Consider the following 27,547-nt stretch of genomic DNA (forward strand, 5'->3'; position numbering starts at 1 on the left):
CTAATAACAATAATAATGCGAGCCTAAACATATGAAAACAAGGCAAAAAAGGACCCCTGGGAATAATGTACCAATTATTTTCATACAAACTCTGATACATATTAGAGAGTGATCCCAATTTTTTTTGCTTACAAGAATGGCACTTATATCAAATTGGAACTTAGTTCAGTGATTTATTTAAGGAAATTACAGAAATATCCATTTAAAATCTTTATAAAAATGTCTATTTTTTATTGACAAGACGAACCTTCATACTTAGATTTGTGGTCAAAATAAATTGTGATATAATTCTATGACTTAAAATTCCATTCTATAGTAAGTAGACTTTGACTTCTATATCGAAATGTACACGCCGCTGCGGCCGTTTCTAGAACTAAAACCATCGTAATACCATGGTAACTATCAGGAACTTGCTTTATTTGTTTTTCCAAGGTTCAGAATCAACCCTCATTCCACCAGCATGTAAATATAATACTGTTATCTCATACAGCGCCACAACGTAGATGTCAATATATAGAAGCCGAAGAGTAGCGAATTATTTTTTAAATTATATAAGGTTTCTGAATAATTAATAACATTGTGTAGTAGACAACTCTTTATTGTATTTGATGAGAACTGACTTGACACATTATATACAGATGACTTAATAAAAATGATGCACTAGAGACCGACAAGTTTAACGTGAGGCTCAGCTGCTGCGTTGCCAGGGAGCCTCATGTTAAACCTGGCGGTCTCTAGTCATAGTGACTGACACTGAGTTTTTCATGATTTGATGTGATGATAGCTAAAAAATGGGAAGCTATCTTCTTACAATTTATTTATCTTCCTAATGCTCAAATTACATGAAATGACGCGATCTCTGTCAACTGTCTGCGTCAAAAAAAATTACACTTAGGCACAACGTACACTGAAATTCAACTTGACACCAATATGGCCATAAATTAAGCCTGTCAGCAATGTTGCAACTCTCTTTGCATAGCAACAGCATAATATATGTTCAACATGCTGGCTGTGTAGAACTGACCTAGTTGATATTTCAAAATCTAAAATGTTGCATTGACACTGGTTGCGGTGGACGATCAAGTTACATGTATTTTGCGAATGCCAAAGAAAATCATATAGACAAATTCAACATGTTGCAGTCGAGATGAGTTTGAAAGTGCGACCCAACATGGAATGGACAGTCTGGAGTAAAATAGAAAAGTTTTTATTCTTTTCAGACCTGACGTGACAACTATGAGCAGACTGACGACGCATGCCACTACAGCACCTGTGCGATCATATTTTTGGCAACATAATGGTCGCTTTAAATTTTAAATACCGTCAACACAAACATACCTAAATGGCCAGTACACAAAGGCCTAAGTAATAATTTATAACTTTACAGCAAAGTAATTTGAATAAAGAATTTTATTGGTTTCGTCATATATTTTTCCCTGCCAAAAAATAGTTTAACTTGTAACTGATAACTCTTACTGAAACACTTTTGCAATGCTGCTCATGACTTTCTAAATAAACCATCCCCATAAGTAACTCATTTTCGCCATAAAATCCCCAACACCCGTTTGGAGCACCCTCGATATGATATAAGCCGATCACAAGGTTTGAGACGATCCAATTGATATCTGAATCATTGTGTGTGATAGCAATTTATGATTGATGATGCTCCCCGTGTGAATGTGGGAATTGTCGAGACTATTCATGTAATTCAGCCATACAGTTGAATATGGAAATATGTAATTTTCGGCAGCGGTAATTGATTTATTCGAACTCGCGTGATATTTATAATGTTTAGTTACAGAAAGATATTTTTGAAAGTCTCATGTACATATTTTAAATTGGCTAATAAAAAGGTACTGTCATGCATTTCCTATGACAACTGGCACTCGCTGATTATATTAAAATGTAATAATAATTAATTAATGATATAATAACGTAATGTTTGTGAGCGACATCTAATGAGTGAATGTTCAACTCTAATTATTACTACATATAATTATGGTCATACTATAATATATTAATTACACTGTTCTGACATGATATTATAATCATGTTATTGACTTATGACATGGCGTTCAGTCGATGGTCACTTGACGAGTCCTAGTTTTTTGGCTTCAACTTCATAAATGAGAAGGCGCCACATTTTAACTACAAATACTTCTGCCTCTTCATCCAGCACCTAGGAGAAAAACAATTATAACTATTATAAATCATATTTTTAGAGTGCGAGTGCTAAATCCTATATTAATGGCACAAAATTTACACAGATAATTACCATTTGCACGTCATCTAAAATGCCTTGTGGAGCGCTGCCTGCTAAGACTTTGCTGCATATAAAGTCTACGAGGGTGGGTTCAGGTTCCCCGATATATTCTATTATCTTCTTATTAATCCACGGCCTTATTTTCTTTTCCATCAAGGGAATGTCAATCTAAAAATGTCACACATTGAATTTCACATTAAAAAAGCATCCTGCCAAACAAAAAAAACAATGACAGTGGCGATAAATCTTTTAACAATTTTACTGGCAAAGCTGAATAATTATTATTGTACAAAGAGTAACAAAGAACTTCGATAAAAACTTATCAATATCAAACATGAAAAGTGACTCACTTGGCTACAGTCTAATTTAAAAGCGAAAAGAGCATCTTTTTGCGTGGGTATTTTGTCGATTAGAGATTTAACTTGTTTTCTTTTTTCCTCTTGAGATTTGGCATTGTCTCTCTCCTTTTCCTTTTCTTTTTCTCGCTCTCTGTCTTTCTCTCTTTCTCTGTCTTTATCTCTACCACTCTTCGAGTGCGAATGAGATGACGAATTCCATGTCTTGGAGGAAGGCTGGATTTCTGAACTCTTTCCTGAAGAAAAAAACGAAAAACATTAGGAATATAAATGAATTATGAAAGTAAAATTAATAGAAATAATAATGCCTCACATAGGTCAATAGTAAAACTGTGAAACAAAGAATATAGAAAAAAATGAATATACAAATCACTGTGATTTAAACATTTAAATTTCAAATAGGTACTAAATTAAAGTATATATAATATATATTATATACGTGACTTGCTTGAAATTGACGAGAGTGACTATAGATATTCAAATGCTGCTTTAAGAAAATGTTAAAAGTGATAGTGAATCGGAACAGCGGTTTAAGAAAGTCAAGTAAATACTATCGTAAATGCAGCCAAAAGTAATACATAGGTGCTTTTTACCTCTAGCGGAAGGTGGAACGACGTCTGAGTAATCAAGAGGAACGAGAGGTCGTCTTTTGTTTAGCCCACCTCCTCCCTCTCCAGACCCAGACTCTTCTTCTTCCTCATTGTTGAAGACGTCTCGGACATCTAACTTGCGACGCTTGCTTTTACTCATACTCATGCTAATATCTGAAAAAGAACAAATCTTTAAATCCAAAACAATGTTGTGTTAATTATTCCAATTAAGTATTCACTTGTTGAAATAAATCTTGCTCTAGAGCAATGCTCCGCAACCGGTGTGCCACGAGACAATGCTAACTGTGCCGTGGTGCATTGCTTCCAAGAAAAAATACAAATAATTATGTATATATACAATACTTACTTAATAGCCAAATTTGCGTACAAGGCTGGTAATATATTTGAGCACCTACATGGACTTAATAAAACAATGCAAGGCGGAATGAAAATATATTGACGTTTTCTGATAAATTAGAAGGAGTTAAGACAAGGATCCCTACAAATGTACCAAAGGACCTACCAGACCACCATTGAAAACAAACAATTAATTTTGGATGTCTCAAGAATATTTAACTTTACTGCAAAAGAAATTTCATCATTACTTTCATACAATCAATATGATTGGATTCAAAACCCTTTTGCAACCAATGCCGAAAATTCTATAGAAGCGCTTTCCCTATAAATTCGAGAGGAATTGGTTGAATTGAGAAACGACAGGATGCTATAACTGAACTTCGCCGATGTTCCTTTGGCTATTTTCTGGATTTCGGTTAATAAAGAATATCCTCGGATTTCCGACAAGGCTATCGCTGTTCAGCTCCCATTTTCTACGACATATTATCTAGGTGAGAAAAGTTTTTCAACTCAAGTTAAAGTTAAAAATAATAAGCAGTCTTGCTTGATGGGTCTTGATCGATAACTTTGAATTGCTCTTTCAAATATCAAGTCAAAATATATAAAACTTTTACGTTCATTGAAACAAGCTCAGTTATCACATTACTTAGTTATGATATTGATAATACAAATACATGGAAATATGTACATTTAGTTTTTCGTCGTGTGTTGTCTTGTTTGTAGATATATTTAATTATTTATCAAATAAAAAAACATAAATTATTAATGTAATTTTGGTGCATGGCCCCCACAAGGGGGAACAAATTACAAATTTGCTCTAATAGTAAAAAAAGTCACCAGAAAGGCACTATTTTACTACGCTGATATTAATATTTTGAAACATGCGATTGTAGGATACAATAATTTATTATTATTATGTCAATACTCGACAAATAATTATTCATAACCCGACAACTAATCATAATTCAAGTGGATGTATTAATAAACACAAAAAATCGCTAAACATACAATCAAAACCATTAATTTTACCTCGGACACCCTTTAACCTTTTTATCGCGACATAATTTCGCTCATGTACTTGTTCGGGCGCGCTGCGATTTTTACGATTCATAAATCATACCGAAACATCATTAAAAATGTACCTAAAAATCCACTGAGTGGCTCTAGCTATAATAAAACATTCCTTTTAATTTTACAGCATGTGAAAATAAACAAAAAGATCGTAAATTAAGCAACAGAGCTTTAAGAAATTCTGTCATACATAATAAAGCACGCTTGGAGTACATACCGCAGAGTGAAGTGGCCTCTATGATACCGGATAAGTGGTAGACACTTGCGCCGATGATTAATGTTCACACGTTTTTTAACACCAACACAGAACGCACACAATCGTTATTGTTATATTATTTCCTTACAACTTGGTCTCATATTTCAGTCACACCTAATTAATGTTTATGGCTTAACTATATTTCAAAAATTGATTTTGTCATGGTAGTCATAAAAACAGGGCACAGAGCATAAATGTTCGTCATTTTTCTTTTTTTATCTTTAGTAGTTGAAGCAATACACACACGACATCTTCGATATGGTTTTGTTTTATTTACTGTTGGAGGAATTTTACGGGGTAAATGTCTTAGGAGTTCTGTTTTTAAAATTCTTTTTGGGTTATTAACTACACGAGTAGTTTGTGATGTCGATGGTCTTGAGGCACTGCCATATGTTTCGATTAATTGCCGGATTACGTTTAATTGAAATTCAGCTAAACTAATTTTTTTACCGGTGATAACTTTGTAAAGTATGCTACTATTTAATAAAAATAAATCTATGATGTGGAATCCAACCTTTTTATACCACTTAAGACTCTTTCGCATACACGAGAGGCTGCTCAACATCATGTCAGCTTTGTCTACCGTGCCCATATTTTTATTATAATCCACAACGCATTGTGGTTTTATAATGGGTTGTCCTGTGGCCCTATTAATTTTATCTGACGGTACCATGGAGTCATCGTGCATGGTACTGATCATATGCACTTCCCGCCTATCATGCCATTTTAACACGAGCAATGGGCCACGGTTAAGAGATTTTACTTGTCCTTTCTTCAGTTTATCAAATTTTGGCATTGACTTTCGTGTTTTACGTACCGTGCCGCAAGCATTTGTCTTTTTTTTATGTAGAAACTGAAATAATTCTGGGCTGCTGTACCAATTATCACAAAATAGTTTATGCCCTTTACCAAAATAATCCTTCATCAAAGTGGTGACAACAGCCCCAGATATTCCCAAAAGTTCACTATCACTTATTTCGGTTTCTACACCACAATAAATAATAAAGTCTAAAATATAACCGGTTTCCACATCACAAATCACAAATAATTTGATTCCAAACCTATGTCTTTTTGACGGTATAAATTGTTTGAATATTAATCTCCCTTTAAAAACAATGATACTTTCGTCGATGCAGAGATTTTCGTTTGGTAGCATTGTTTCTTTGAATATTTTTCTGCAGTGGTCAAGAAGTGAGCGCACTTTATAAAGACGATCTCCAGTAGGGATTTGGGTATCAGAGTAATGTAGCATTTGTAGAATCAACTCATACCGATCTCTTATCATAGTTTGGCCAAATATTTTAGAATTTAATAATGGATCAGCACTCCAATGTTCTTCAATTGTGAGATGGCGATTTCTTGTCATCAACATTGATACAGCATAAAAAACATACATCTCTTCTGGGCATGTATCATACCAGGCATGGATCCTTGCATTCGGAGTGTGGGCTTGTGTGTTGAGCATATGGTTGTGGTAATTATTTGTATGGTTAACTATGGTATTCATTATTGTTTTGTTAAGAAAATGACGAAAAAATTCCATTTCTGTGGAATTTTCATTGAGCTGTACACTAGGGTTAACGCCTGAGTTGAAACTATCAAAATCGTATGTGATCGGCACGAAGGGACCCGCAGTCCACGATTGGAGTAAACTGTCTGGTGCTGCACTGGTAGACGGTTCAGCCACTCCTTCATCACTGCCTATATTGGAAGGCTCGTCAACATCGTCGGGATGTTCTACTAGCGCAGCTTCTTCATTATCACTTTCCATCTCATAGTCCGAATCCAAACATTCAACATCAGGGATAGACATTTTTATTTAAACACTAAATATGCTATTATAACTTAACAGTTTTGAGGAAATTTAAAGTTTTAATTCACTACACAATAATATTAAATTTTAATCTTAGTTCTTTATTCGACTAAAATGAGAAGAATTTTAATCATCACTTTCCTTGAAATAAAAATGAGTGGCCGTGAATTTTGAAAATCTATTCTACATTTTTTAATTTAAATTTAAATATTTTACAGATTATTATTTACTTATTCTCAATTTTTCGTATGTATTTCCATACAGTACAAAAGATTTATTATAGGAATTTTAAATTATTTATGTGTTAATAATTTCGTTTTCACTTTACAACCACTGATTTAATTCATAAAATCACTTTTCATTTAAAGAATTAACGCACATAATTAATTATTAACAGAATGGCGCATCAATAATAATTTTATAGAAAACCGTAAAAAACTTTGAAATGTATCAATCACAACACGAAAGCAATCGACTGTTGAAAATTATCACCGCACTAGCCGATTTCATGTATGAGATCATTAACATCAATTCGCGCCGGCGCAAATTGCGCAAAGCAACTAGCGGTAAATTTTGAAACCAATCATTGGAAATCTGTTTTACTCCAATATCGACAGGGTATGTGTCTTTGCTTAATTTCGAATTATCTAAAAAGTCTTATTGAAAAAAAGTCACAGATGTCAGTAAAGGAATAACCCAGCTAGTTTTTCAAACAAATTTCGACTGTATTACTCGCCGAATTACGAAAATACGGAGGTAGAAACTTATGGGCACTTCTGGATGCCCTTAGCGGTGAACGGTTTAACTATCATGGGCATTTCTAGATGCCGTTAGCGGGAGGAGGGTTAAAAAACACTTTTTTAGAGTATATGGGGGTCCATGTTTTGGTGTATAAATTGTTTACGTGCGGTGTGCCACGGAATTCTGAGAAGACCTTTAGTGTGCCGTGGGTGAGAAAAGGTTGCGGAGGACTGCTCTAGAGACTGAGCTATTTAATTGAAAAAACAATGTAAGTCAGCTGTCAGGGACAATAAAAAAAAATGAAAAATAAATGAAACCCATACACGTAATAAATACCGAATCGATTACCTTGACTGTGGTTTGGTGAGGAGTTGTTGTAATTGTTCTGTTGTCTTGAATCATGTCCCTGTCCGTACATGTTGTGGTGTTTGATGTTCATTGATATTGAAATAGGAGAATTGCTGGCTGATTTATCATGCTGTTGACAAAAAAAAAACATAATTAGTTATATGTATTTAAGATGGCATTAGTTAAGTTAACAATGATCATTACTCCTTCGAAATGAGGGTTTAGTGAATGCCTAACAACCTAGGGGACTAGGAGACTGGATCCAATCATGGTTGCTATAAAGACACCGATGATGAAAACTATTACCACAATAATTATAGCAATGGTTAAAGTCGGTTATGATTGTTGAATGTGAAATGAATGAATAAAATTCTTGTATTAGAGGTAATACTTAAACATTGCACTACTTAATGAATCTTATCTCTGATATGACGATATTGAATATGTACTTACTTGTGGTGTGGATGGACGGGCTATGGGAGGGGGAGTAAGCGATCTTCCGTCGATTTCTTCCTTCTTTATTTTTACCCTCATCATGTCCATAGGGGGTGATCTACTGTCACCCATATCCTAATATAACAAAAATTATTTTTAATTTAGATAAATAGACACATAATTCAAAGATGTTGGATTCAAAAAATAAATAAAACTGTAAGACCCTGACGCATAAAAGTATCATTAATCACTAAACAATGATCAGGTCGTTATTCGGGTAAATAGTGATTGGTGTACAATGGGTGTGCACTACACTAGCACTATCCAGAAATTATACAAATACAGTTTTTATTATCATTTACTTATTTCCGACAAAGCAATCAATTATCTACACAAACACGAAAGACTAGAAATATTAAATATGTCTAATTATATTATTCAAACTACCAACACGAAACGAAGATGACGTTTTAATATTAAGTAGAATCTCATTGCCACCTCATTGAAAAATAATATGAAAAAACTGTAGGTATAACCACCGATACAGCAAATATTAAATAATTTAAAGTTTATATTAACTATCGACCCATGTTATGAAATTTTATTATTTTCATACTCTAACCAGTGTATGTCAATTAAAAAATATTATAATAATCATCGGGCAATGGGAAGTTAAAACATTTTGATTGTGGAAAGCAACAGTGTCAGCTTAATTAAAATTTTCACACTGTCATCACATTTCTATCTGTGAATGGCTTTCACTGTAAAATAGATTTTCATAACTTCCAACATTCTATGCGTTTCAGCCGAAGTAAGCAATCCATGTTAAATATACGAGAACTTAGTATTGCCAACCTGAGGTGGAGTAGATCCGGGTGGCGATCTCGGTGAAGAGGGTGATGGAGGTGTGGCAGGGGGAGGGGGAGGAGTACTTCCTCCATCAGAGAGTGCAGGAGTTCCACCACCGCCACTGAAACACACAATCACATTTATATTGTATAAGTATGCTACATATATTGAAAATTAGGTTCGATAATTCAGGCATGAAACAATAGCAGGAGGGGGTCAAGCTCAAAAAAAAGGGAAAAAAAATGGTATGCAGCTAATGAGGTTTTATAACGGCAAAATGAATTTAAATCAAAACTGAAGGTGGGTTCCGTACAACTGTTGTGCACATGATAATAAATAATATAATAAAGATTTATTCTATTCAAATCTAAGCTTTTATACATTGAATTATTCTTTTTTATTGGAAAAATTAAGAGGTATGTAGAGGCTGAATGTGACTTAATGGGGAAGAGAGATGGTTGTGCAGCGCGCCAAGGACATAAATGATCTGTATCGTCAGCCTAAGAAGTGTTATAATATTCATACAATTCAATTAAATGGATTCATCTTTTTTTGTATGGAACTGTCAGTTTACGTGACCAGAATTCAAACTTCAATGTCTCAGCAAAGAAAAGCATTACCGGTTCACAAAGATTTTTTAAAAAAAAATTCAATATCCCCAATTTACGTTTTCCCTTTATGTATTTACATTTATTTTATAAGTCAAATTGGGATTTCACTAATAATATATGATGATGATGTTTATTGATATATAAATGTGAATTCATACAAGTAAAAGTTATTTACTAACCTGGAATCAGAATCGATTGGTTCAGCATGAGCTGGGATTTCTCTGGAGGCTCTGTCTTGCAAGAATCTCTCTCTATGTCTCTGCTGTCTATCTCTCGCCTGCAATGTAACACAATAATTAAAATCTACTAAACGCGTAGTGTACTTACTACATATTGTTTCCAGTTGATATTATTACTAACCTGCTGTCTGGCTTCTTCTCTGTCCCTCATTCGCTGTTCTTCTTTCTCCCTTTGCAGACTCTGTTCCAAGTTAACATCAATCAGTATTCGGGGTTTATACATTTCATCGCGTTCTTTTTTAATCTGTAACAGAAAAATCATATCAACGCGAATTACATATTGCTGCACTGTACTATTATTTAACTGTGCAAACTCACATTTAAAAAATAAATGTAAAATGAAATGAGGTCACGTTTACACGTTGCGGTATAAATTAGAAGCTTCAATTACTGACTTTACCTCTTGTTTCATACATTATTATTTTCAGAGCACTGTTTCAACAAATTCATATTGTCTTATTATATTTCTAGTATGTATATCATGTACAGGAAATTTAAGCCTTCAATATTTTTTTATCAAATAAAGAATCTAATGCCAGGTACTCATTAGCGAGCCGTCACTGTGACTGTTGCAGATACTGTAACCAACTCTAGATGTGGACGAGACGTCAATTATTTCCATGTAACCGATGGCGAGCCGCCATATCCCATGTCCCATAGCACTCCATTATTTTTGTAAACATCAATTAAAAGTAGGCATTTCTCCTCATTCCAGTTAGCAGCCATGTTCACATAAAAAGATGTACAACAACACTATCGAAGTATTTCCATTGTTCGCAGCGAGCAACAGAGCAACATTCAACGTCCATGAGCGACTGCGAGCCTCCCTTTGATTCGCGGCAAAAACTGACAAAACGATCGATCGCTGCAAGCGGCAAGCTCGCGAGCTAATTATTTGGAGTCCATACTGGTTACTGTATCTGCAACGGTCACAATAAGTTACGGCTTGCTAATGAGTACCCCGCTTAAAGGATAAATTATGAGTGTTTTAATATAAAAAGTGATATGTATCAATAATACATCAGACATTAACAAATGTACATTAGCACTGCTCTCTCAAACTAAAAAAAATTAGCGACCCAAATAAACATTATTGTAAATTGACAATGAACAATTACACCCCCTTACCCAACGAGCAATAAAAAAAAAAAGCTTTGGCAATACTGGAAGGAACATCATGAACCCATGTACTACGGTACTTGAAGCTATTCTTGAAACATTTGAAAAGTGGTTGAATTGGTAGCCATAGAAAGATTTAATATTTTTTAAGTACATTAAAACATGAGGCGATTGTTTATTGCTGACAATTGACATTTCAAACATATGGCATGCGATTTAATGATGGTTTATTTAGATATTCAAAATAAGAAAATTGAAGTTATCGGACCTTTCACAAACAGTTAAAGGCAATATTAGTATTATAATGTGATGCCTTGGTTACGGTCAAAGATGTTTCATATTCCAAATGGTCAGCGTATGTACCTAGTAATTAATAAAACAATAACATCAATTCACAACAAATAAGCCAGTTTCAGAGTGTAAAGAAGAGGCAATAGCTGCACATTTATTAATTTATGAAAGTGAAGTAAATATAATTGTGAAGTAAGCAGTAAATGAAATGAATCTGTAGTGTGAAAAGAGGAGCCTTTTTTCAGCTACAAAGTTGCAAAGGTTTTCTTCAACATCTTAGAATGGGAATCTAGATTTCTATATAAACCATTTTGATATGACTAACTAACCTTTTCAAATTCTTCAGTAGGGTTGTCCATCTCAGAACTGAATACTTTATTTCTTAACTCTTCGAGTTCAGATTTTTCTTTTTCTCTGTCTTTAAGATCAGCGTCCGCCTCTCTCATTCTGTCACCGAGTCTTCTGTGCATCTCTTTTCCTCTGAAATATAAAATAACAATACAATAGTACTGCTGCTATTTATTTGAAAGTATTTTTAAAATTGACAAAGATTAGTTGTGATTACTGACTTGTAATACTTGGGGTCGTCTCTGTCATCATCATAATCCTCCAGGAACTCTTTAAGCTTTTTTGCTTCTTTCTCTCTTGCTTCCTCTCGGCATCTTTCTCTCTCTTTGTCCTTGTCGTGCTCTTTGGCTTTGCGTCTCTCGCGTGTCTCCCAGTTTCTCAACCTGTCGGAACCAAGATTCGTAATTGGATTCAGATAAACATAAAGGACCCAACTGAAAATTTACTAAATGGAGATATTGAGATTGAAAGTTTGTATGCGTCTTTAGATACTTTATGTAAATGTTGTGAACATGAAAACTATTAAATACTGTGACAATTATTTATATATCTTTATTACCAGTTAAATGACATAAAATGCAGTAATATATGTTATGATATTAATTAATACAGTTGGTTCCTTTTCATACATGACATTTTTCATACAAACAATCACTAGAAACAATTTTACATAAAGGAACCAATAGGTGATTCTCTTTTTATTATTTCTAATTACTTGCGAAGTCGTAAACTATTTATTTATCATAAAACATTTAAGTGAAAATAAATATTTGCATATCTTAAAAACCTAAAAAAAATAACTTATGGTTAAGATAAACTCTATATCATCAAAAGAACCTTGACCTCTTGCTCTCATGATACTCTGTGGCAGATACTTTGCAGTTCGTTCCTTTTTCATAACAAATATCAAATATCTTTCCGTTAGACAAAAAGAAAATAATGTAAATAAAAAGGGAACTACACCGAATGTAATTGGATCTCTTTAACAAATTGAAATTCGGAATATTTAAGACTAGTTCCCATTCATAACTCAAAATACCTAAAAACATTAGTTGGGTCCTTTATGTTTACCTCAATCCAATTATTACTATGCAAATATTGATGCATATAAAAGGTCGAACTACCTAAAAAATAAATAGAGTTTACCTCTCTTGATAAGCGGCCTCCTTTTCTCTGGCTCGCTTGTCGGCTCTTTTCCTCTCTCTAGCCTCTTCTTCCATTTCTTTTTCTTTTCTCGAATCCATTCGAGATACAGGAGTATTTATGCTAGCTTTGACAGCTGCCTCTCTTTCTCTCTCCCTACAAAGAAGCAAAAGATAATATCATTATAACATTATTTAGTCAAATTATTAGCTAAAATTTAATCAACAGATAAATTCTAAATACCTCTCTCTTTCTCTTTCCCGTTCCCTTTCCCTTTCTCGTTCTCTTTCCCTCTCACGCTCACGTTCTCTTTCCCTGGAAAGAAAATATTGCATTGTTACATTTTTATTTGTAAGTAAAACATTAAATGAATAATATTACGTACATTAAAATTTATTACCTTTCTCGCTCTCTTTCTCTCTCCTTTTCTTTTTCCTTTTCCCTCTCTCTTTCTTTTTCTCGTTCCCTTTCCTTGTCCCGTGACCTAACAAAATAATATAATTAGCGAAAGCAGTACATATTGACATTCCCACTACATATATCAATATTATTCACTTATTCCTTTAAACAATTGTACAGTAAGAGCTATATCATAACATTAAATATTTCTGACATAAATGCTGAGTCACTTGAAGAGATGTAATTATTATTGTCAAGTCAATAAATAAACTAGACTTCACTAACCTAGATTTGCTTCTCCTCCTTGAAGCTTTTCTTTCCTTGTCTCTACTCTTAGCCCTCTCTTTGGAGGTGGACTTTTTCTCTCTCTCCCGTTCCTTCTCGCGGTCTCTGTCTCTTTCGCCCCGCTCTCCCCGATCTCGATCTCGCTCCCTGTCTCTCTCTTTGACATCTCGCTCTCCCCTATCTCTGTCCCTGTCACCTCTTTCACGGTCCCTTTCCCTGTCTCTGTCGCGCTCCTTATCCCTCGACGATTGTTCTTCAGACTCCTTTTTCCTTCTGGTGATTTCCTTGGCTTCTTCCTGTTTCTGCGGGTGGAGGTGGCCAACAAGAAGGAAGAAAGAGCGGGTTCATATTTAAAAATAGCTTAAACACATTTTAGTCTAGGAAATAACTAATGACTTTTGCAACCATAAATGTAATTTATGTATGGCAGCCAATGCTTTTCAATCTTGTATCAAACGAATGAATAAAAGGGTAAAACAATATACGTTTATATGTATGTATAAAATAAAATTATATTGAAGCCTATTTGAAAAAAGATATTTTATGAAAATATAATATATAATTTGTTAACTGTTTTCATTATTTGCGTATGAACTATTATAACTGAAATCGAAATTAATATAAGAGAAAAACAATTGTAATTAATTAAAGCAATATTTTTCAAAAAATCATTCGTAAAGAAATTTTAAAACATTCTGCAAAATTTTCACTCTCTTTTTAAAAAAGAATATTTATAAGTGTGTGTATCCTTACGAGCTGAAACAAGTTAATTATACAGGAAAAAAATGTAGAAAGATACAAGACATAATGAAAAAAAAGTAACAACATCGCAGATCAGAGAACCTGTGGGAGGAAAAAGAAGCTATTAAGAATTCAGTTGGAAATAAGGCTCACCCATGCGTATAATCGCCCCGTCGTTGCTTCGTAAGTAGTAAACTATCATTCTATCGAATGTTCATCAGGACGCGTGTACAAAGTCATCTTCGGTCGACGTATGCGTAGAAAAGAAAATAAATAACCAAGTGCGTAATATTAACACAATCAAAGATGAAATATCTATCAACCATATGAGAATAATCTTCTATTTCATTATCACATCAATACTCACTCGTCTTGAAGAGGAAGTTGTCACAACAGTTTGAGGTTATATGTCGCGTATACGACAGGCGTCCACTGTTTGTTCCATTTTTAAATTTCCCTCCGAATCCAGCTTCACAAGGATGTCAGCACTTGATCATGTTAATTGCCTAAGATGGTGTGTGTAAGAAAATTACACATTACAGATGAAGAGACTATATTAATAGAATTGATTTATTTGACTAGAATCTAAATGAATGAATACTACTTCCGAACTAAATAATAAATCTATGACAAAAGCAAAACTAGGGTGGAGTTCCACACCTTTCTCATGGTGGAGATATTAAATTTGGTTATGAGTCCACCACATTTTCATTTAGGGCTATGGAAGTATATTAAACAACTGCATCAATTTGATAGTGCTTTGTTTATATTATTCAAGAAAGACTTTAAAACGATTGGTTTATAATATTCATTAAAATAATTAAAAAAGAATTAATTAAACGATTATATTATGTACGACACACCATCTAAAGGCTTGAAATTAAATGACAAATCGCCAACTCGTAACTTACAAATACAGGGTTTGCGAATCAGTAAATATTGTCTAATTATAAATTAGGTACATAACCAATGGTGACTTATGACAATTTTTAAAATAAGTTGTATTTTCTAAGCATCTTATTAATTAATTACTTACAGTATGACAATTTAACTTAATCTGAACACAAAACTGTCAAGTTACAAACCATTGGTATGATGGTATAGGGCAGGGTTGGCGAACCTTTTTACGTACGTGTGCCAAAATTTCCCAAATAATATTTTTCGACTGTCTGACGTGCCAAGCGGTTTTTCATAGCGAAAAAAAGTTTTTTTTAAGTTTTAAAAATTCTATTTAAAAAGTTTAAAAATTACAATTGAGTTTTTGATATTCTATCTTTCATCGTATTTCTAGCTTAATCCATATCTTTTTTTCTTTGAATATTTTTGTTCGTTGTTTTCAAGTTTCTCAGGGATTGTGGAAGCATTTAAACCCCTCTTCTTTCATATTGTATTCTCCATCACTGAACGGTTGGTTTTCCATTTTTAAAAATTACGTTTGAGACAAAATAGCAAGCAGTTATTATATTATTTGAATGACTGCCGATAATTAATTAATTTAAGTAATGATTATTCTTGAAAAGCATTGACCTGCTATTTTAATACGATGCGATTTGTTGTTTATTCATGAATTTCGTCATTTCCGTTTGCGCATCGATTGGTAAACATAATAAGAAAAACTGAAGGAAATACGTTTTATATTATTTGTAAATAAGATTTATTAAAAAAACACTTTTTAAATATATATAAAATACCAATTTCTTTTCTCTTCAAAATGAAACATTCGTGTGCCATGCAAAATCATCTCGCATACCATAGGTTCGCCATCCCTGGTATAGTGCATAGGCCTTGGATGGCGAGCCTATCACACGCGTGTCACATTTATTCAAATTTTGAATGGAAAACTTTCAATATTTTTTATACTAATTTAAGTGACATCCACAATTGCCGAGTGGTTACGTGTCAAGCTTAAAATATCATGGGTCCCAGGCAGCACTAGTTTGTTTTATTTGTGTTCAAACAGATTATGCGACATTGGAATGATTTTTCTGATATTTTATGTATCAAGTATGTAAATTTAGAAAATATATAGTAGTGAATCTTGAATTTTACAATTCCTTTTTTTTTAATTACTGACTATTCAATATTTTTTTCATATAATTTGACACACTTGAACAAAAAGGTTCGCCATCCCTGATAATGGCCAGAAATTTTCGATTTCGTTGTTAATTTCTATTGATGTTTTTTTTAGTAGTAAATTGACAGTTTGTAGAATCTAATGATATCAGTGAAACTAGGCAAATCAATACTGTCATTTGTGTAACTACCAACAGATATCTTTTAATTTTTATTTTATATGGATGTGATTCAGTCACAAATCATATCATGAAGAATGTTCAATCAGTTCATGAAGTGATGAAGCGTGCATACTGCACATATTTAACTGAAACATATGATTCATAGGTCACCATTTATTTTGATTATGAAAGTCTAAACAATGAAAAGAAATAGACTAACACTAAATAAACACAAATTTAACTGTACAGAGCGTCGGAGGATGTGAAAAATTTGAGAATGAAAAAAAAATGGAAGAGGTATATTTATTTGCCTGCACTGGCTCATTGAAGACGTGTAAATAATATTTTTTTTTAAATAAGTAGGTGCATATACACTTCGGTAGTCAGATAGTAGAAGTTTCCATCTATCATTTTCAAGAATGTCGAGGAAAGCAAAAATAAGATTTCAATTCAGCGTAGCAAACAAAATATTTAAGTGATATAAACAATATTTTAATATCATTTAACGTGTTTGGATGTTTTTTGTTTAATTAGAGAAAAAAATATTCATATTCGGTTCAACCGAGCTATTATAAAGCAAATGGGCTCTTTTGCCATGTTTTTGTTCTGATTGGTAACAAATATATAAAATTTCTTATTTTTGTGAGAATGTGCATATAGATATTTTTAACGTACAGTTCTTATCGAATTGTACCAATCCCTTAAATATAATATAAACCGTATAAACATGGACATGTCGTTTGGTCTTTCGTTTCTATCCGTATATGGTGTGAATCACACTCCAAGCAGGCGTGCCGGGCCCAAGAAACGGCATTTGGTCTGTAGTGCACTCACAGATGTGTCCTTTAGCCACACTGAAGATTGTATTTAAAAACTTTAAAATAGAAATAAATTTAGATGGGCCGTTCTGCTATCTGAAAACCGAGTTTTGGATAGATACCTATTGAAATAGTAAAATATGTTGAAATTTATGTTTAATATCAATTGCAGATTTAATAGACTATTCGAAAGCAATTTCTTTAAACGTATATAATATATCATAATATAAGTATGTTTTAAAAAATGTTATGCCTATCTTAAAAACGGCATTGATTTTAATATTATTTAAAAAGTGACAATTGAGTGCAGGCTTCATGCAAAAAAGGCTTATTTATTTAATGAAATATGGAAAGGATGTTTTCGAGTCAAAAAAATTTACAAAACGGATATGGTATTCACAAAGGGTCAATTACTAAATTTGGATTTGTATATTTTATCAAATGTCATGGGCAGTGATATAAGAAAAGTTCCAACCCGTCAGCATCAAAAACGCATATATTCGTATTAATGTTTGCTATTGTGTGAATTTTTCTGTTTTTCGAAAGGGACCGATGGAATCGGGAGACGTCTGTTTCATTTTGACTCATTGACGTGTTCGACATTCATAGATATGATAATTTAAAAATGACTTTCAACGGAATGGTGCGTTTAGATTCTAGAAAAAATATATAAATTGTAGCTATTTACTGCTCACCGATAATAAAAAGTGAAAATTAATGAACATGATATAATGGTAAATAAGCTACTTTTAATTGATTTAGTATCAATTATCAATGTAACTCACGATGTGGCATTGAAATGGTACTAGAAATATCCTCTACCTCGGGTGAGTGGTAACTTATTTCAAACGATAAGTAATTAATCATATTAATGCAGACTATATTATAATATCTTACATCCGTTAAAGAATGATGTTATCTACGTTGAAAACTAGATTTACGATCGTGAACTAAACAAAAGCTTTTTAATAATTATTTTAAAATACAGTAGAACCTCAATTATTCGGATTGATTAGGGATGAAGATAGTCCGGATAACGATAAATCCGGATAATTGAAAACTCATTAAAAAAATCTTTTTTATATTTTTTTGAAGCTTTTTCATAAAAATCTAAATATTTTTCTAAATCGCACATTTTTCTAATAGTCTTACAAAACTGATGATCATATAAATCCAAATAACTAGAAATCTGGATAATCGAGATTCTAGTGTAGCCCAATAAAAATATCAAGTATCATTTTACTATAATTATCAGGAAATTCATTTTGAATAGTGAAATTTAAAAGTAAATAATTACTTATACGGTACCAATAGTATAAGGATTAAGCAATTTTGAACAATAATCATTCGGGGAACACACGTCAATGAGTCAATCTCCATTATATTTTGCATCGAGACTCACCAATGCCTTGCAAAGGACTTAGCTCTGGGGCGGTCGATGTTCACGTTCAATTCATTTTGCAGCAAACTGACTGTACCTAACGGAGGGCACCAACATTAAGCAATGGCAATCACATAATCTTTCATGAGACATATCGGTAAAAACATACATACGAGACAGTTCATCGAAACACAGGTGAAGATGTAAAACAACAGTACCGTGTGTGTGTGTGTGTTAATTAAATGAAATCAAACAACTGACTTCCAATTCCTGCTATCAATCCTTACCATGACCATTTACACCTTGTTATTAATCTTTTCAACTCGTTGCATCATTTAGAACACGTGAATATTACATTGTAGAAGATAACTTAATTGAAACATGGCTGCGTTAAAATATATAAATATCTTATACCAACAATATTTTTAAGATTTTAAACAATATGTCTCAGATTTTTTTTACCATCACGATTGAGTTTAAAATGATGATGCAAGTATAGTATATTATAATAATAACATATACATACCAACAGTCAACATTTACAGCCATGAGTGAAAAGATTGAAGTGAAATATACAAAAGCAGGGTAATTCTGAATTAACAACAACAAAGATTAACAACATTAAATAAATATTATCAAAAGAATTTTTTTTATGAAACATGATCATCTGACTTTTGGCAACCCATTGATTATTTCATATATTTTTTCAAAATTTCGCAAAAGTGCTATAAATATGAAAAATTCTATCTCCACGAGTGACAGATGCTCAACCGGAGATATTCTGTTGTGAAAGGAAGCATGAATATTATAATAATAATATATATAATTATGAACCAACCTTCATGATTTCTCTGAATTTGCCAATCTCTCGATGAATGACGTCTCGCTTTTCTTCTTCTATATCAGCTTCTTGGAGGATCCTGTTGCGCTTTTCAATTTGTTCCTCTGAAAGTAAATGTTGTTAATTACAAATTGTAGCGAAATTGTAAACAACAAAAATATAACTACAAATTGATATCTTGATCCTGATGTAGTCTCCTTTATAATATGTATAATGTATGAAAAAGGAAATGATTCAATATTTTGTAGTAAGTTTACTGCAGTATAATTTATCAGTGGCACAACACTCAAATTTTTGGTAGTCATTCTCCGAGAAGGAATCATAAATTATTTTGGGAATTTTGTACTGCTCCTTCATCAAACCGGTTTTTACTATGTTCGTTTTGCACATTTGATTACTTCTTTTGCTATGCTTCTTTTGCGGATTAGATAATTTAATATAATACAATCAAAATCTACTCTCGATTGGCAAGTTTTCAGGCAATCCTCTATTCAATTCAACCTATTGTGAGTTGTTGTTATTAGTCTCCCGCACGCTCGGTATAATAATAATAATAATCCGATGCCACACAATCAATAAGATAGGAAAATAATATCATTTCATATATCAACAATAATTATAAATGGTAGCATTTCTCACTGGAATTTTAAAAAGCTAACGAGTTAACCGAGGAATTAACAATTTGTTATTAAACAATAAATCCGACAACATAAATAACAAATTCAATATTATTATATCAAAACCAGACGGAATCTTACGATTTTTTTTATTACATACAACATTGAATATCGATTCCTCAACATTGATTGAACTGTCAGCCGTAGCCAAATTAATAATATGCATATTGTCTTTGTATCATACTAAGTAGGAATAGTAATGAGTGATGAAGAGGTGACATTTAAATACCTAGCTGTATGGCCTCGAAGTTATTCATATCGTCTTGGTATTCAGAAATGAGCTGTTGAATCCTGTGGAGGGCGCTTTCGTCCACAGCCTTCTGTTGGGCATCGAGATAGTCTTCGTCGGACTGGTCATCGGGATCAATATTTCTCTTCACCGAATTCGGCTCCAGCTCCAGTTTTTTTTGACGTTGCTCATCTACATATTTCAAATAACACACATTTAAAAATTGATTTCAGTAAAACAAATAATTTACATGCTGAAAGATAATTAGTGTATTAAACATGTTTTAATTTCAAAAGACCGAGTCATAATTTGTTTAAAGTGACAATTTCATTATGTAATAGAAATATCATTGCTATCATCTTTACTATTTGATTACTGGTTCCCAACCCATGATTTCTAGCGTGTCGCCAGCTACACTTTAATTAGTTTATTACATATAATTTTTGATTATTATATAATATATTATGTGGCCGAGGATTACAGGTTACTTACTTGATCACTATAGACGGGGGTTGTGACATAAAAAGGTTGGGTAACTGAGCTTTAGGCTCTTTAGTTAAGACTTTTGCAAAAATATTTTCTGCAGTGAAATTTCTTTTGCAGACATTTTATAGTACCTAACTTAGGGAAAAAAAACAAAAAGTGGGATGGAAATGCATCTAGGTGCAAGCAATAAAGCATCTCACAGCGTCTAGGCGCATGTGTTAATTTAAAAAAAAATGGCAACCAAACATACAGAAAAATACAGGTAAATACATATTGAAGGTGTAAATAATTTAAAAACAATGAGATAAGGCAATGCTTCCATCTTACTTTTGTATTCATCGAGTAACGTCTTAGTCTTAGCATCTACTTTGGCTACTAGTTTCTTTCCCCCGATCTCCCGATCATGCAACAGCCTCACGCATCGCAGTCCGGCTTCCGGAGAACTGAACTCACAGAAGCCAAATGCTGATACCCGCTTCCAGTTCACCACCGGCCCACAGGACGTCAGGATGTATCGAATCATCGTATCCGGCGCGCGAGATGTGATGTTACCTGCCCAATTATAAATGTTAAAAACGCACAATTCCAATAATACTTACATAGCAGTTATTACTACAGTAGGTACAACGATAACTATATAATAAAGTTCAATACAACAAGTAGAACTCCTAAGTAGTCTACGAATTTAATTTATTTCCAACATCACTCGCAACTCAGCAGTCTTTAGGATTATAGGTGTGATGTTTTGTGATGCTGTCTATGCAATAAACGATGTGTAGACCTATGTGATTATTTAATCAATTACTTTCTCTATGTCACTCCCATGTTCCAGCCATGCAACCCTTTTGCCTAAGCCGTTCCCACGCTGTAGCTTCTTGAAAACTCGAGGTATGTCAATATTATTGTAACTACTACTACTATTATATAGTAATTTAGTATTCTTTTTGTCTGTATGTTCTCTACTTTACTATTTTAAATCATTACATATTTTGTCCATTGATTGTGTATTGTAGCACATTGGTCAATCACTCTTGTATAACATAACTATTTTTTTGAATGCAATAAGAGGATAAAAAAGACAGTGAAACTTACCAATGAAAACGGTGACTTGGGTCCCTTCGGAGAGGTCTTTTTTGTTGACGATGGAAGGCGGTGCTTGCGAAATATTAACAGGGGCACCCAAAGGTTTTGGGATTATTCCTGCCGGTGGCGGCAATAAGGGAGCCCCGGGAGCCCTATATGGTGGTAACGAAATCATCTGGAAAATTATATCATGCAATCATTTAAAATACATAACTTTCAACGCAACATTTACTAATTTTTGATTTGTCATCATTTGTGTTATGACACGTTGTGGAATTAGTAATAACTTTTACTTCAAATCTGATATTCAGGGCAGGGTGAAGGGTTCTGTTGCCTGTGTACGCAAAAAATGACAGCCTAATTTAAAAATAATAAACCAACAGGCGCGCAGAAAGGGATGGGGGGGGGATTTCGGGTCTGGGCAATCCAAGAAACATGTAAATTGAAAATTACTTATTCTTCGGTCAGATGTTTTGCTTTCAAACAACTTTCTCAACGGACTGGCCCTACTCTTTCAGAATTCTGCAACATGCAAAGCCTGTCCACTGGTAGACCCGTGGCACTGATAAATTAGTACTGGGCCATTCTATGTTTGGTTTAATATTCTGATGAGGTATGTCTAAAAGACAATACAGTGCAGTGGGAACGGACACTAATGATCCTAATAATTAAATAACCAGTAGTGGATGTAACAGCTCGCAATAACTGGCCATGTGTTTATGGCTAGGTTCAAAGTAGGAGGTAGCTGGGTTTGAGGATGTACCTGGAAAAGTGCGGTACCGCGGGCTGGGTAAATTTGAAGTTTGTGGCACCTGCTAGATTTTGTCAACCCCGCCCCTCCCAACGCTTTGAAAATTAATTTAAAATATTAAGGAAATTTTTTCAAAATGGATCCCCCAAACTATTATTGCCTGTCAACTAACAAAATAAAAACTTTCTCAAATGAAAGAACTGTGGCCCTGATGGTCTATAAGCAACATCTATAAGTATTGTTTTACATAATTAAACATGCTGAAATAACAACAACTCCGCTGTGTAATATGATAGAATACATAAAGATGAATAAGTTAGAGGGAAATTTGTATAGATGGTACCTACGTAATTATTTTCCTAAAAACAAAATAATATAAGATTTCTCACACATATGAATTTGCAGACAAACATTTGAAATCAATAATTAAATGAGATGCAGCAACTAAAGTTAGGTTTATTAGTTTACAGTTCCCAACCTTTAACTTATCACGAGATATTCGAATTTTTGAATTAACACTTTTATTTAACACATCACTTAAGAGCGTACTTCAGCGAAACGGCAAATAATTTTCAACATTAGGTGCGACGAAATTTCTCACTCATCGCCTGGACTCGTCAATCGGAGACTGACAGTCGAAGTGTGCGCAGATCGATTTGTTTTGTCATGGCGTCGGATGAAAATATTCTTAAATCATGTAAAGATGACTAAAAAACTTTACATACCTATGTACTTAAAAAAGAAAACATGTCAATGAATATACTATTATTATTAGTAATATAACAATAAACATAACATTAAATGGATGTTGGATTTTTATGTCGATAGGCATGTTTCTATATAAATAACAAAAAGAGTTATGATCAAAATACCATATCGTGGGGATGCTGCCAAAAGTTGGTAAGTCGATAAATTGGGTATTTAGAGGTAACACTGGATTATGTGTCTATATATAAATATGTATGCTAGAAAAAAAAATCAAGGTCATCCGATATATAGAACATGTACATAAAGCACATAGAAATTAGCATTATGCCTGATTTTATAGGGCATGTCAAACTTTCAAATTGCAATAATTACCCTATAACAAGATTTCGAGACTTACCAACTTTTGGCAGTAGGTAACACTATAATATGTATATCTTTTTACTATTTTATGAATTAATTGTTAAAAAAAATTGACTAACAAGCCAAGCTCAGCATCAAAACCTTGGTCAATGGTTATTGCATTTCTGTCTTATTAATCTGTTCTGCGCTTGCGGCACACTGGTTGAGAAGCTCTGATTCACGTGATAGCGTGTATTTTTAATGTATCATGTGGCAGATTTTACATCAAAATTTAGGTAACACATCAGATTTTTAATACATTATTAATTGACAATTTCCCATTATTTGAACACTAAATATGGCATATGGCACAAACAAGCAAGGAAACATGAAAATAAAGAGATACCGACAACTGAGTAAACGAACACGGTTGCGGAATATTCGAACAAACTTTTAGGTCAATTTGGTATGAAAGGATCTTGGAAAACTTGTAAATCCCATTTTGGTCAAAAATAAGGTGTTTATTGAATAGTACAATCAAATTTACTATCCACCTCCGTCTAAGATCGTTGAACATTCAATCATTCAATCCATAAAATTCATATTGATTTATTATATAGGATAGGCCTAGGATTCACATAGATTTGATGCATACACATTTTCTGATGCTTCATACAGCATTCGGCATATTGGTATTAAACAGTATGCAGCCAATGAGATTTTATTTTAGCCAATGATTAGTATGGAGTAGTTTTCAGTCAATGAGATTTTATATCGGGTTTGCCCAAACTGAAGGTGGGCAATCTACAATTTTTATTTTTAAGAAAGTCTCCATGAGCGGAGCAAAAAAATTAAACCTAATTGGCTTGTAAATGCCATTAATTGTTGTCATTTTGTGGTTTGTCCTTTTTTAAATTTCGAAATTGAAAATTCAATGCTACTGTCCGACAAGAAGATCTAGGCAATAACCGGAAGTCGCTGGAGTCGAAGTGCGATTAACTAAATAAGAGGGGCTTTTAATTTTAACAAGTTGACAAGCAGACCTTGTTCAACAGTATATACCATGATATCTTAACCTTATTGAGATGTGAACCACATTAGGTCATCATTTTGGTTTTGTGAACAAAAAAATCCAAATTCGGAACTTTTATTTCCATTATGAGTGGTTTTCTCGCAACAAAAAAAATATGTTTTGCCCAAAATCAAAATCGAGACCTTTTTTTAACTCTTCCTGCCAAAAGTTTTTTTAAAGATTGTACAGTTGTAACTTATCGTAAAAATAAATTGTTTCAGATTTAAAAGGTTTACAAGATAGACGGACAATATTCCAATTTTTTTAAGTAGCTGCGCTGCGCCTATTTTAGATTAGTTCGTTTATAATTAATAGCCTGACACGACATCATGTGTACTCACCGGTGGCATGACTCCTCCTGGAGGGATGAATGGTGGTCGTAACATGTGACCACGTAATCCTCCCGGGGCACGCACGGGATATGACATATCCATGTTCCTATCTGAACACCTGTAATAAGAGTAGATAATATAATTAGTAAAATCAATGTAATTCCACACTGCTGTTCTTCAACTAGAACAAACGCATTATATTTTGGCTGAAGACATGGCGTTACAAATTAAACAATACAAAGAAATACTCAATTTCCAATTCGTCATGAAAATTATAAGTTTTGCTCATTATCAATCGTACTACTTGCCAAACTATTCTCCAACTGTTCAAAAGGCCTATTGCTCGACGGTATGGTGAAATACGCTTCCTTTGAAATACACCTCACTCCTGGCCACTCATTCCTTTCATAGCAGGCCATGAGTGATGAAATAAAAATCAATTAATACGATATCGTCACATGGGTTTTTCCTCATGACTGATTTAAAAATGACATTCACATATGTCGGTTAAAAACATATTTTTACAATGTCACGACTCAATTGACCAATATCCTTCCAGCAAAAGACGTACTGTTCTATAATAGGTAATGGTGCCGCAGATGACTGCATGACCTTATACAACTTTCTTTTTAGACCAAACCCAACCTAACCCCTAACCTTAGTGTAATGATGCTTCGGAATGTATGAAAATATCAAACTTTAAATTAACAATTATTGGATCAAAAAGTATCTCCGCCTACAGAAAAGGGTATTTAATTATATTATCTACATGGGATAAACTGTTTCTGCCAAAAAAAAAAATGATAAATGGTCATGCGGTCATCTGTAGCACTATAACCGGGATGATATTGGCATGACAAGAGTGCAGGGCTAACGAGTTATTTTTCAAATATAAAAAGGAAGGGTATTGTACTCCATAATACTATCATTGAGGTGTTTTGAGACTAAAAACCAAGCCGAAACCTAACGCAACCTACTGTAACACAAAAATAAATATGTAGCTTGTGTTAGGTTTTTGGTCTTAAAATACCTCGATCGCAAAAACGATATGGAGTACTATAGCCTTTACCAAAGGAAGTTTTTCATGACTGACTGAAGCTTTCAGACGACCATTGTCATAAGTCACATTGACAGAAATGGTAAATTATATATCATCAAGGAATCACCGGGTCAAATATATGAATGAATAAAACTATCAATTAAATGTAATATTAAAAGTAATAATAATAACGAATATTAAATATAGAAATGATATTTTAAGTGAGTCAAGCAAGATAATTTTATGGATATTGACGTATTCGGCACATTTAGGTTACCTCCTATAAACAATATTTAACAGTAACATTACTGATCATGAAACGATAGATGATATAACATGACGAATGAAATAGTTTTTTTACTTATTACTACGACGTTTACTGCTTCGCTGGAATGCGTAAAAATATTATAAAAACGACATGACATTTTCAGAAATGAAGCTATGTCAAATTAATTAAGAATGCTTAAGACTATTACACCGTATGGAAATTACTAAAACATATGCAAACTAGCTCACCTCTAAATATTTCTGGTAAGATGATACAGTTTTCAATTGATATTAACGTACGAAAATTCAACGGTTCGATGGCGTAGCGACGCGAAACTCACGAATACATTCCACCATTTTGATATTTGTCAATCATAGACAATATGCATCAGTGTTGCCATCTTTAGTACGCGGTCCAAGAAAATATAGTATTTTCGCAAAAAATATAGTACGCGTTGTATGCTGAAAATTTATACCTAGTTTTTTTGCTTTTCATAAAAAAAATAACGGATAATAATATGAGAAATTCCGAGACCCCTTTATATTTAGGTACCGCTTCGGTTCAAAAACGCTCTAAAGAAATTTCATTTTAAACCAAAGTCAAGGCCTTTTATATTGCGAAATTATAGTACTTTGCAGCAATTTATAGTATGGCAATATCGAAATTTCCAAAGCACTATCGAATCTCTTTGGAAATTTAATACTTTTTGAGTATTTTCTCCGATCTTCAAAATAAAATTATATTATTTTACTACCGTACTATACCAGCTGTTTTATAACGTACATACAATGACATTAATATGGACGAAGCATCTAGAAAATAAAATGACACTCACTTTGTGTCGGGTCTGCCGGATGGCGAAATTCATATTTTAATATCGGTATCCTACGCTCAAATGAACATTCTGCTAGCAAGCGGTCTGGCGACACCGCTGGGTCTGCCCATACAAAATTTCTGACTGTCAGGTTTCGACTCCACCGTTATTATTGTGCTACAAAATGCCAATGTGCCTAGTTAAAAATTGTAAAAAAAAT

At 33.3% G+C, this 27,547-nt stretch overlaps 1 protein-coding gene across 1 annotated transcript; it reads right to left on the bottom strand.

Annotated features, from left to right (window-relative positions):
- Nucleotides 1-577: 577 nt before the first annotated feature.
- LOC147067035 (RNA-binding protein 25) lies at nucleotides 578-26,888 on the bottom strand. The gene is made up of 21 exons (XM_085954499.1): nucleotides 26,762-26,888; nucleotides 25,216-25,324; nucleotides 22,014-22,179; nucleotides 21,249-21,473; nucleotides 20,436-20,627; nucleotides 19,527-19,633; nucleotides 13,515-13,816; nucleotides 13,231-13,314; nucleotides 13,074-13,145; nucleotides 12,834-12,986; nucleotides 11,909-12,070; nucleotides 11,669-11,819; nucleotides 10,051-10,173; nucleotides 9,870-9,967; nucleotides 9,086-9,200; nucleotides 8,249-8,365; nucleotides 7,796-7,925; nucleotides 3,213-3,383; nucleotides 2,614-2,855; nucleotides 2,276-2,431; nucleotides 578-2,179 (listed from the first exon to the last, which is right to left on the bottom strand). The coding sequence occupies exons 2-21, from the start codon at nucleotides 25,306-25,308 to the stop codon at nucleotides 2,087-2,089; spliced, it is 2,952 nt and encodes a 983-aa protein (XP_085810625.1). The 5' UTR covers nucleotides 25,309-25,324; nucleotides 26,762-26,888; the 3' UTR covers nucleotides 578-2,086.
- Nucleotides 26,889-27,547: the final 659 nt, after the last annotated feature.

This window comes from Rhyacophila brunnea, unplaced genomic scaffold (assembly GCF_057557595.1).
Source record: "Rhyacophila brunnea isolate RB1 unplaced genomic scaffold, BYU_Rbru_1.0 scaffold_4, whole genome shotgun sequence".
NCBI lineage: Eukaryota > Metazoa > Arthropoda > Insecta > Trichoptera > Rhyacophilidae > Rhyacophila > Rhyacophila brunnea.